Genomic DNA, 13,365 nt, shown 5'->3' with positions numbered 1-13,365 from the left:
AAACACAAATATAGTTTCAGAATGACTATATTATGTAGAAATCTTGAGAAATATGAAATTAACTTTTAATGACTATAATGTATTTAAATGCATAAAGTTTCTGACACACTGCATGAGTTCAACAAGGCTAACAGTGTTTTGCTGCTGTTTTTTGTTTGCACTCGGTGTCTGATGTATCTTGCTGAATCCAACTAGTCAGCAGCATTGGTGGATTCCAGTTGCCCTGATAATGTTTTTCCATTATGGCAATGTCCTGATGAAACTTTTCACCATGTTCATCACTATCTGCACCTACAAGTGTAAGTGTGAATGCAGAAAATGAATCTTCAGTGACATGTTGTACTTCATGATCTTGTATGCTGAAGAAGTTTGTCAACCAGCTGAATGTAGTTTGGTGCTCTGGCGTTGCCAAGAACATTCTCAACTACATCCTTGGATGCTTTCTAGGCAATTTTCTCTGGCCACACTAATAGATCCTTGAACTGCTTGTCATTGATGACATCTGATCTGCGGACCAGCAAAAATGCCTTCTTTAACCTTGGTATCAGTTATTTTTGGAAACATTTGTCTCAGATAACAAAATCTCCACTTGTTCATTGTTTTCACAAAAAAATTATTAGTCTGAATTTCATGTAAAGTGGAGGCAATTTTTTTTTTTATCAGATTAATAAGTAGTTTGTGTGCCACGTTTTTCTGCTTTGGAAGCAAATTATTTTGGAGTGGCCATTTGTTTTTAATGCAATGTGACTCTCTTGCATGGCTGTCCCATTCACATATGTAACAACAGAACTTGGTATATCTGAGCTGCATTCCAAGTAGCAGACCCACTACTTTTAGATCTTAAATGTTAGATAGTCCAGTTGTACTTGGTGTCCTGGATGTGCTTCAACAACCGTTCTATGTTTTCATATGTTTCTTTAATGTGTGCAGCATAGCCAACAATATGAAGGATGGACATTGCCATTGTGTAAAAACAGATTTCTATAAAACAATATGTGATGGGTTAAATTGCAGATTATTTTTGTGATTAGCAGCCAAAAATCTCTAAGATACACTCTGAATCTTTGTTCTTCAATGTATTCAGTGACACACCTAAAGGGTGCTTGGGATCACAAAAATTGGGACTGAAGATTGGATATAACATATCCACTGCACCTTAAGGCTGCAAGTTGATCTCTGTTTTAACATAAAATTCTGATTATTCATTCTTCAACGTGAAATGATCTCACACAATGCTTTAATTAGTTAATCAAATGAAGATAAGGCATACATTATATCTTGGATTTCCCAAGTGGTAATTAGACCTAGTTCACAAGTTCTGTAAAGCTATTTGTTTATGATTTGTTAATTAAATGACAAAATAACATTATGCTAGGCCATAGGTCGGCAACCTGCGGCTCCGGAGCCTCATGCGGCTCTTTGAGCCTTCCCCTGTGGCTCCCAGCCTCCTCTGCCATTTGCAAAGAGAGACAGAGACAGAGAGAGGCACTTGCGCTTCCCTGCTTCTCTGTCTCTCTCTGTGTGTGTGTAAAAGAGAGTGGACTCACTATGTTCTCCGACAAGCTGAAAATCTTTTTGGGCGTGGCTCCTCCCTTTGCTGCATCTCTGCAGGAAGCAGGAAGGGCAGGAGAGAGCTAGCTAGCCCAGCTATGCTGACTCAGGAATTCTGGGAATTGAAGTCCATGAGTCATAAAAGAGCCGAGGTTGCCTACCTCTGAGCTTGTTGGAGAACAGCTTGAAGCCAGCTTGCCAGGTGAGCAGAAGATCGGAGAGAGGGAGAGGGGGAGAGAAATAGAGAGAGGAAAGAGAGAGAGAGAAAGAGGACTGGCAGACCAAGGGCAGAAAGAAAGAGAGGGAGGGAAAGAGACACACAGAGAGAGACCCTTTTGATATCTAAAATGAAGATAACACTGCATATATCCTTTTTTACCTTTATGAGATATATATATGTGTGTGTGTGTATATATATGTATGTATGTATGTATGTGTGTATATATGTATGTGTGTGTGTATATATATATGTGTGTGTGTGTGTGTGTGTGTGTGTGTGTGTGTGTAAAAAAGGATATATGCAGTGTTATCTTCCTTTTAGATATCAAAAGGGTTTTGTGGCTCTCAGTGTTTTGTTTTTGGTGGGAAATGGGTCCAAGTGGCTCTTTGAGTGTTTTGGGTTGCCTATCCCTGTGCAATCCCGACTGCTCTTTAGAAGGCCAGATCCTGAAGTTGAAACTCAAGTACTTTGGCCACCTAATGAGAAGGAAGGATTCACTGGAGAAGAGCCTAATGCTGGAAAGATTGAGGGCAATAGAAGAAGGGGACGACAGAGAATGAGATGGCTGGATGGAGTCACTGAAGCAGTAGGTGTGAATTTAAATGGACTCCAGAAGAGAGTAGAGGACAGGAAGACCTGGAGGAACGTTGTCCATGGGGTCGCGATGGGTCGGACACGACTTCGCAATTAACAACAACAACAAATCCCTGTGCTAGGCCATAAACCAAACTTTACAAGGCATAAAATTTAAGTTCATATAACAGTCTAAAGCACAGGTCGGCAACCTGTGGCTCCGGAGCTGCATGCAGCTCTTTGAGCCTTCCCCTGTGGCTCCCAGCCTCCTCTGCCATTTGCAGAGAGAGAGAGAGAGAGAGAGAGAGACAGAGAGAGGCACTTGTGCTTCCCTGCTTCTCTCTCTCTCTCTTTCTCTTTCTCTCTCTCTCTCTCTCTCTCTCTCTCTCTCTCTCTCTCTCTCTCTCTCTCTCTGTGTATATATAAAAGAGAGTCGACTCACAGTGTTCTCCGACAAGCTGAAAAGCTTTTTGGGAAGGGCTCCTCCCTGTGGTTGCATCTCTGCAGGAAGCAGGAAGGGCAGGAGAGAGCTAGCTAGCCCAGCTATGCTGACTCAGGAATTCTGGGAGTTGGTCCATGAGTCATAAAAGAGCCGAGGTTGCCTACCCCTGAGCTTGTTGGAGAACAGCTTGAAGCCAGCTTGCCAGGTGAGCAGAAGATCAGAGAGAGGGAAGGGGGGGACAGAAAGAGAGGAGAGAGAGAAAAAAAGAGAGAGGGAGGGAGGAGAGAGAGAGAGAGAGAGAGAGAGAGAGAGAGAGAGGGAAGAGGACTGGCAGACCAAGGGCAGAGAGGGAGGGAGAGAGAGACCCTTTTGACATCTAAAATGAAGATAACACTGCATATATTCTTTTTTACCTTTATGATATATATATCATAAAGGTAAAAAAGGATATTTGCAGTATTATCTTCATTTTAGATATCACAAGGGTTTTGCGGCTCCCAGTGTTTTGTTTTCAGTGGGAAATGGGTCCAAGTGGCTCTTTGAGTGTTTTGGGTTGCCTACTCCTGGTCTAAAGCATAAACATGTAAGTCGCATTTTGCCTGCAGTAGTGTGATGTGTGAACTCAGCCAGGCAAAGTAAAAAATCTCGGGTGTGATTCAAGGATATGTGTATGTGTTGTGCTCTTTTATGATTGAACATTATAGGTAGTCCTTGACTTATGACCACAATTGAGCCCAAAATTTCTGTTGCTAAGTGAGACATTCGTTAAGTGAGTTTTGCTCCATTTTACAACTTTTTTTGTCACCGTTGCTAAGTGAATCACTGTAGTTGGTAAGTTAGTAACACTTAAATTAAGCTGGCTTCCCCATTGACTTGGCTTGTCAGAAGGTTGCAACAGATGATCACATGACTCTAGGACACTGCATCCACCATAAACATGAGCCAGGGGCCAAGCATCTGAATTTTGATCATGTAACCGTGGGGATATTGTGATGGTCATAAGTTTGAAAAACAATGATAAGTCACTTTTTCAGTGCTGTTGTATCTTTAAACGAACTGTTGTAAGTTGAGGACTACCTGTATTTAGTCTACTTGAGTTATTTGAAATTATTGTTACAGCTGTTACCAAGATGTAGCTTGTTTTAATGTTTAATTTTAAAAGATGCTTACTCAAAAATAGTTGCAAAGTGTTTTTAGGCTTCATTTGAAACTTCTAAGCATAATAAAGAAAGCTTGTTTGAGCAAAAAGAAGTGGGTTTTGTATGATACCTTTGTTACTGTAATTATATCAAGCTTGTCAAGAAAGAATTCTGAGCAGTGCTTCTATATACAGAAGTCATAATTTGCTAAGGAAAAAGTGTTTGTTTTTATAAAGTTATTTTAGAGTGGTACAGGTAGTCCTCGACTTACGACCATAATTGAGCCCAAAATTTCTGTTGCTAAGTGAGACATGTTAAGTGAGTTTTGCAGTTAAGTTAGTAACCCAGTTGTTAATTGAATCTGGCTTCCCCATTGATTTTGCTTGTCAGAAGGTCACAAATGATGATCACGTGACCCTGGGACACTGCAATGATCATAAATGTGGGTCAGTTGCTAAGCATCTGAATTTTGTTCATGTGACCTTGAGGATGCTGCAGTAGTTGTAAGTGTGAAAAACGGTCATAAGTCCTGTTTTTTAGTGCAGTTGTATTCAAAGTTATAACAGCACTGAAAAACGGGACTTATGACCATTTTTCACACTTTGTAACATAACTTCGAATGGTCACTAAACAACCTGTTGTAAGTTGAGGACTACCTGTATATGCTTGCTTTTGCAGAATATGTTGGTTCCCTCGGATCTTTTTCAAAGGATGTTTTGGAACGTTTTGTATCTTTGAAATTGTAACAGACCTATGGCATTTGGACTGGACATTTCTTTTACAATATAGTTGTACAAATTGAAAATAGAATTAAGAAACAGTATTGGTAAAATAATTTTTCTCTTTCGTGTATAAAGAACCTACCTGTTTAAAGGATTTAATAAGTTCTGAAGTGATGAAAAGTCAATAATAACTTCTGTTTCAGGATGGAAGGAAAAAAGGTAATATTGTACTTTAAGCTAAAGTCTTTTTTGGTGTGTTTACAGAACAAATCATTTATTAGAATATTTTTAAATAACACTTTAATATTGATTCCTACACTTTAATATTGATTCCTTCTGATAAAAAGATAATAAAGGGATGCAAGAAGCAAATAATGTTGCAGTAGACTATGCTGAACCACTGATAACCTTGAATATATTATTCTTTCTCATCCTTGAAATTATCTTCAAAATACCCAAATATTATGTTTTTTGAAGTTTCACTTCTGTAGCTGGCTGCGTGGATTGTATCATAGCATTTGGGCTTTAATATCTTCTAATTTTTAAGTACATTTTTATTTCTCAAAGGTAAATTTGAAGAGTTTGTTTTCAAAATATTTCTCAGTTACCAAAGTGATTTACAGCTTGATCACGGAATATTATTACCGTATTTCCCAAAAGTAAGACCTACCCTGAAAGGAAGCCTTAGCTTGATTTTTTGGGGTGGGCCTAGTATAAGCCCTACCTCAAAAATAAGCCCTAGTTTTGAAGCGAGGCACATGCTAAAATCAAGCTGGGGTGGGGCGGTGGAGCTTGATTACCGAGCCGAGGTGGCGCAGCAGTTAGAGTGCAGTACTGCAGGCCACTTTAGCTGACTGTGTTCAGCAGGTCAGCGGTTCAAATCTCACCTGCTCAAGGTTGACTCAGCCTTCCATCCTTCCGGGGTAGGTAAAATGAGGACCCAGATTGTTGGGGGCAATGTAAATATATATATACATTGCTTACTGGTGTACACCGCTTAGAGAGTGCTTGCACTTAAAGCGGTATATAAGTCTCACAAATAAATAAATAAATTACCAGGCCTCCCATGAATCGACACCTGCCTTTCCTTGCTGGTCCACTTCTGTGGCATCGCCTGGCCTGCATTTCACAGTCAGAAGCCTTTCCGGATGGCCTCTGCAGCTGAGAACTGAGCTATGGATTCAAGCAGCAAAATGCAGGCGGGAGCTTCATTCTCAGCTGCAGAATGAAGTACTCCTTCGGCCGCAGAAGAAGTGGGCCAGCTGGGCAGGGCTGTTGGTGCTGCCACCGCGAGGGGAAAAGACCCCCCCAAAAAATAAGACCAGTGCCTCTTTTGGAGGCAAAATAAAAATAAGTCCGGGTCTTATTTTTGGGGAAACATGGTAATTTGAATATAGTAATGAGTTATCAAAAGGCACACAATATACCTGTAGAACAGGAATGTCAAACTGCTGGCCTGCGGGCCAGATGCGTCATGCCAAAACCGCGTCCACCCCATTGCAGGCAATGGAAAAAAAGTTGTGATATGTCGCGACACATCATGTGATGTTGCGAGTTTGACACCCCTGCTGTAGAGGGATAACATCATTAGATGAAAGATTGGTTGTCTCAAACGTTTCGTCCCAGTAACCTCCTACATTGACACAGAGGGTAGCTCTTCTTCTTGCCTTGGGCAGCATTTTTGTAGTTACTGCTGCTGTTATCTTTCTTCCAGAGGGGTGCTGCATTTGACATTCTTCCCCTAATTTCAGCATTTGAATAAAATGGAACTCCTATGAGCCCCCTTTTTTTACATATATTCTTTGCTTTTTTGTATATTCTTTCTTTTTCAGTACTTTTTAACTATACTTGATATTAAAAATAATAAAACAGATTTTTTAAAAGAAAAACTTAGGATCTTAAGATTTGTTAAGTTCAAAAGTATTTAACATTGCTTTAGGAATATCTTAATTATTTCTGGTTATGAATAGGTATAGATAGATATTGTTATATTTGAAATTACATATGTTGGGACGACAGGTCTACTAGCTAACGTTACCTAAATCTTGCCACTTGAACGTTTTTATGTTTGAAAATATGTATGTGTATTTTGAACTTAAGATAAAATTTAGACTTTGACCAGTCTTGTCAAATGCATAAGAATAAGATACTTTTAGTTTTGCTTATTACAGAGGCTTTGAAGAGAATTGATGGAAGAAATGCATGTTCTCTCAGGATGACATAGCAGGCTTCAGAAATTTAGAATTCTTAATACATTTAATGAATCAGTAATGTGATTATTAAGTAAAAAACTTGATAATTATTTACAGACATTTCCTTACATCTATTAGTTTAACAAAAATTAGAGTAGTAACCTTCTTCAATCTTAAGACCTAATCAAATTTATTTGAAGAGCATAATTATTATGATTCTTCTCCATACTGTTTTTTTTCTTGGGAACATTTTGTAGCTTCCAATGTAACTGTAGAACATGTTGTAGTGAGAGAATCCTATCTAAAAATTCCAGAATTTAATTAAAATTAGTTCAAGCTATTTTATAGAATAACACTTAGGAATTAACATTGCTAAGCTTTCCTAGATAACTGAACTTTACATTACTATTGGAACTCTTGATGGAGATCATTCTACATCTATAGTACTCTTGGCTGACTATATTCCATGATTCTTTACTTTCCTTAATTATGATATATGAAGATAATATTTCAGTAATATTTACAACAGGCAGATGGTTCATATGGGACAATTCACAAATGAATTGTTCAGTCATGATTTTCTCTACCTTGCAATAAAACTAGCCAGCTTCAGTATTGAATCAGAGCTAGTATCAGTATGCTCATAGGAAAACCACAAAGTGGTCCATTATCAGGGATTAGATTTTAAATTCTGAAAATAAAAACCATCATTGCCCCATGGTAATTTTAGCAAGTTCTGTTTTGTAGCTCTCCTTGCATGTCCTACTGAGTCATGGTCTATCATCACATGACATTTATCCATGGTTAACTAAAATTGACCCATTTTTTGGGGGGGGGTTAACATAATTTAACTCTACCTGGACTGAATTTGTGTGACTTGAATTGGGATTTTATGATACACTATGTTTTTGTATGATTCAGTGTAGTTTGTAGACACTTTTATATACCTGTGAAGGAAAAAAAATTCACTATATACAAGTGTTTCTCATTCATCAGTGTCTTTTAAGTTTTAAGCATTTGGTATCAGAATATGAATTAAAAACTGCAGCATTGTAACATCCTTGCAATCTTTATCCATGCTGGATTATTATTTGACTGGGAGACTTACAGAAAATACCAATCTAGAGTAGAAAATTAAGGAAATAATAATAGAAGAATGCAATGGTAAATCATTTCAAGTTTTTGAAAATAATGACATAATCATGAAATCGCCAAGTATTGAGTTCACTTTGAAGGAGACTTTATCTTATTATTGTTTTACTTATTTTTCAAGATAGTTTCAACATACATGTTCAATATACAGTATATAATAATTTACAAATTTAGAAATGAAAAATCTAGGGTATTTGTTTCTGAATTTAGAAATTTACCCGTGAGATTACTACATTTTAATTTTGTCTCATTTTTATAAGTCTTCATTTTTTTCTTGCCTTATCATTGTTTTACTTATTTTCAAAGATAGTTTTGACATACATGTTCAATATATAGTATATAATAATTTACAAATTTAAAAATGGAAAATAGTATTTGTTCTTGGATTTAGAAATTTTATTGCAAGATTACTACATTTTAGTTTTACCTCATTTTTATGTCTTTGTTTCTTCTTATCACCTGCTATTGAAATTTGATTTCATGCATATACATGTGAAAAATTAAGAACATTATTTTTACAAAGTATTTTTTATAATGGCATCTCAAAAGTGATTTTTTGCATACATGTTTACCCTGAAAATGCATTAATTGAATAGCAATTGAGAAAAGGTAGGGGAAAAATAAATGTAGGAGAATGTATATTTGGGGCTTTCTAAGAGAAAGCTTAAGAGAATTTGAAAGTATTTCCATTAAACATCACTTTAGCTTTAAATAGTGTATTATATTTGAAGTACTCCAAATTTACAAATCAATGTATTCTAATCTGTTGGAATACCTCTGAAACATGAGTTATTTTCATCAATTTTAAATTTGTGTAAGGGACCATTATTTTAATTAAGTCTGTTCTTCCCTTCTGTTTTTGCATAGTCATGGAATGGGGAGATGATATTAGAACAGTTTCAGAAGATGAAGCTTTGATGCTGGTGAATCATCAAGCAACCGGAGATATTTGCACCCTAATGATGTGCCTTCAAGACAAAGGCACGGTATGCTACTTTGATAGATATTGTTGATATGCTGTACTTGTTGAACAATCTGGGTAATTTTTTCAGAAATATAACATTAGATAACCAATACACAAAATCTATGTCCATCCAATACTTTAATCATATTTTTTATTTCTGTATCTTCTCACATCAACTTACATTATTTACCGTGTTTCCCCCAAAATAAGACCCAGTCTTATTTTTTATTTGCCTCCAAAAGAGGCACCAGTTTTTATTTTTGGGGGATGTCTTTTCCACAGACTCACCTCGTGGCCGGCCTGCTTCTTCTGCGGCTGCTTGCCGCTGTTTGCATGCTTTGCCCCTGGCCTACATTTTGCCGTTGGGCTTTCAGGGGGTGCCGCACGCGTCAATCCAGAATTCGGTTCTCAGCTGTGGAGGCCTTTCCTGAACGCCTCTGACAGCAAAATGAAACCCAGGGGTGACATGTGCATCAATCCAGAGTTCCATTCTCAGTTGCAGAGGCATTTCCTGAAGGCCTCTGACAGTGAAGTGGAGTCGCACTTGACCAATGGCAAGAGCCACAGAAGAAGTGGACTGGCGAGACAGGTGTCGGGGTATGGGAGGCCTGACTGCAACAGTAAGCAGGTGCGTGGAGTGTGGGATAGCTCCATCCCTATCCTAGCTTGATTTTTAGGCATGCGGCTCACCCTAAAACTAGGGCTTATTTTTGAGATAGGGCTTATATTAGCCCCCCCCAAGCTAGGGCTTATTTTCGGGGCAGGTCTGATTTTGGGGGAAACACGGTACATGTCTGTTGTAGAAGCAGGACACACAAGGGTTCAGGTCAGGCAGCATTAAAATCTGTCTGTCTATATCTGTCTATCCATAGCTACCTACCTGCTCTGATGTACAGCCATGATAATAAATAAAAATAAAAATTTACAACCATTGTGACTGAAGTTAGAAATGGCATTGAAAAAAGTGAATTCTGACCATTTTTCATACTTATGATTATTGTAGCATCTCCATGGTCATGTAATAAAAATTTGGATGTTTGGCAACTGATATATATATTTATAATGGTTGCATTTTCCCAGGGTTATGTGATCACCTTTTGCAACCTGACAAGCAAAGTCAATGGGGAAAGCAGATTCACTTAACAATCTTGTTTCTAACTTAACAACTGCAGTGATTCACTTAACAACTATGGCAAGAAAGATCGTAAAATGAGGCAAAACTGACTTAACAACTGTCTTGCTTAGCAATGGAAATGTTGGGTTCAGTTGTGTTCATAAGTAGAGGACTACTTGTATTGAAGTTAAAATAGATATGTAAAGAACAAAATAATCAAATCATTGGACAGTTAAGAGTCTGATGGAAGCCATGCATCTTTACAAATTTCCTAAGCCCTGAAAGATTTGGGGCCAGGTGTAAATGCTAAGGGAGTGAATGCAGTTACAGCTGAGTTTCAAGAAAGATTCCCACATAAGGGTTCTGATCTTTTAAGGCAGGGTTCCCTAACCCCCAGTCCATAGACTGGCACTGGTCCGTGACATGCCAGGAACCAGACCACATAAATAAGTGAAGTCCTATCCACGGGATGTAGGCAGCATGCGAAACCACGCCCCCTCCAGTCCATAGAAAAACCTTTCTCCACAGAACTGGTCCCTGATGTCCAAAAGGTTGTGGGCCACTGTTATAAGGAGAATGCAATTTTATTCAAGCGGTTGAACCTCAGTCCCCAAGTCCTGTTTACAATCTTTTCATCTTGTCTTCATCTAATTCAGCTGGTTCTCTTTTTTTCTTTCACCCATCCCATTTTTTAACTTAAGAAACATTCAAAATTACTGATTGAATTTAGTAGTAGAAAGCCATAGAGTTAGTTGGGTATCATTAGTGTAATATTGCTTCCCTCCTTAACAACCTGCACATCTGGGACTACCTGGATTGCCATTGCTAAATGATGTGGTCATGCATTATATTCACATTGCTTAGCAACAGCACAGGAATCCCAGATACAGTTGCTGTTGAAACTTGAGGACTATCTGAACTATTTTATGTATATCTGTTTTTGTTTTATATTTTTATATTGGGAGACTGGTGATGGCAATTAGATACCTTAATTTGGTCCTCATCTTTTTTCTTATCTCATTTTTGTAGCATAAGAAATTATATCATTCAAAATGGGACAAATAAAATACAAGTTGTCCTCGACTTACAACCACAATTGAGCCCAAAATTTCTGTTGTAAAGTGAGACATTTATTAAGTGAGTTTTGCTCCATTTTACAATGTTTCTTGCCACAGTTGTTAAGTGAATCACTGCAGTTGATTAGTTACCAACCTGGTTGTTCAGTGAATCTGGCTATCCTATTGATTGCTTGTCAGAAGGTCACAAAATGTGATCACATAACCCTGGAACATTGCAACTATCAAAAATATGAACTAGTCATAAGTCACTTTTTTCAGTGCCACTGTAACTTTGAATGGTCACTAAATGAACTGTTATAAGTCGAGGACTACCTGTAGAGAACCTGTAGACTACCTGTAGAGAACATATAATGGCATATTTAAAATGAATGTGATAGGTATAATACAAGAATTAGGTTAACTTTGTCAACTTTGTACATGTACAAAAATTTTAAAAATTAAGTTAACATTGTAAATGAATGCTTTCTAAAACAGAAATGTTTAAAGATCTTAAAAAGTATTATTTGACAGGTATATTTTTTGAATAATCAATATAATTTTGCAAATCCTGTTTATATCTACATATTTGCTTTATATTCTCTTGCTTTTTCTTACCTGAAATAAAAAAAATAAAATTAAAATAAAGATTATGTGAGAGCTTTAAAAATGTTAACTAATGAAAGTAGATTTTAAATAAATGATTTAAATGATTTAGATAAATCATATCCAAAATATTGAAGAAATAACTATCTATTTTATATAAAGTGAAAGTAAGGATTTTAGGAAGAAGGAGAAATATACTGAGAGAATATTGTTTTAGTAAATACTTCTTGAAAGCTAGTAAGCTTTTATCTCTAAGGATGCAATTTGTATTCAGTTTTCTATTTAATAGCAAAAATATTTTTTGTATTTTTTTTATACATTTTTTCTATGGAACAGAAAACTCCTCTCAAATTTTTGTTTTGTTTATATGTAGAATGCACACTATTTCTTATCTCAATTTTCCTAGGTTGTTCGTCGGATGATGTGGCTGATGGATCATATATTTAAATACACAAATTTTGGAATTGTATCTCTGATTCATGGAGACTTCTTTATAAGACAGGCAAGAATTACAAATATTTTAATAGTAAAATCTGCTTTCCTAAATATTTATTTGTACCTTGCTATGATTGTCAGTGTATATGGAGAGCCTTGGTGGCGCAATGGTTAGAATGCAGTATTGCAGGCTAATTCTGCTCACAGCCTGGAGTTCAATCCTGATAGGCTCAAGGTTGATTCAGCCTTCCATCCTTCCAAGGTTGGTAAAAGGAGGATCCCAATTGTTGAGGGCAATATGCTGACATTGTAAACCAGCCAAGAGAGTGCTGTAAAATACTGTGGTACAGTGTATAAGTCTAAGTGCTATTGTGTTGATATTGCTATATATTAAATTGAAATCCATTTCAAATAGTGTCAACAATAAATGAAAAAATTAACAGAATGTGGAGAAACACACAGTAACTTCTAAGAATACCCGTTTAGTTTTATGTGTACTGTAGATTTGTGCCATTTATTTTGTTCACCCACCTAGAAATACCAGACCTCTGTTTACAGCAAACTATGGTTTTTAGGGAATTGGAGTACATGGTTTGCCACAAATTTCTAATTTAGTGTGAGATAGAAACAAGTGAATCCAAACTTTTAAAATATGCTATTAATCTGTGTTTTGGCTTTGTCTGAATGACTTCTCCATATGCCAGATGTGTCCCGTACTTATTTATTTAAAACATTTATATAACCACCCACCTTTCAGGCACTCTGGGCAACTCATTTTAAAAACTGAAACACACTTACCTAAGATTTTAGTGTTTTTACACATATAGATGATTTTTTTGGATTTGAAGTGGAACAGAATATTTTGCATCCTTAAATGTCAGGGAACCAAAAATTGTAATAATGTATCATTGATATATAAAACATTTATATTCTTCATAGAATTATAGATTTGGAAAGGATTATTTAAGCTGTAAAATTCATCTCTCATAAATCTGCATAATAGACATGTCAGGAAAAAATCTGAACAGAGTGACTTTTCTGGTTTTATAGGCTTTTGCAAATACCTTTATTCAATTATTGATTTAGCAAATTCTAAGATACAGTATATTATTAGATAGCCAACAATCAACCCTATCTATTTCAGAGAATACTACTGATGCAGATGCAATATTCTGGTTTTTGGAAATTGTTTCCTGCTGT

At 36.6% G+C, this 13,365-nt stretch overlaps 1 protein-coding gene across 6 annotated transcripts in view; it reads left to right on the top strand.

Moving 5' to 3' along the window:
• The window catches only part of LPGAT1 (lysophosphatidylglycerol acyltransferase 1), a 73,924-nt gene that overhangs the window by 33,318 nt on the left and 27,241 nt on the right, over window positions 1-13,365 (top strand). For all 6 annotated transcript variants that reach the window (XM_039359643.1, XM_039359642.1, XM_039359639.1 and 3 more), the window contains 2 exons: window positions 8,859-8,977; window positions 12,137-12,232. In XM_039359643.1, coding sequence (XP_039215577.1) covers window positions 8,859-8,977; window positions 12,137-12,232 — 215 coding nt within the window. The remainder of the gene's footprint in view (window positions 1-8,858; window positions 8,978-12,136; window positions 12,233-13,365) is intronic.

Source organism: Crotalus tigris, unplaced genomic scaffold, assembly GCF_016545835.1.
Source record: "Crotalus tigris isolate CLP2741 ecotype Arizona unplaced genomic scaffold, ASM1654583v1 scf7180000019097.2288821080:1192077, whole genome shotgun sequence".
Lineage (NCBI taxonomy): Eukaryota > Metazoa > Chordata > Lepidosauria > Squamata > Viperidae > Crotalus > Crotalus tigris.
This window is presented reverse-complemented; position numbering and strand designations above follow the sequence as displayed.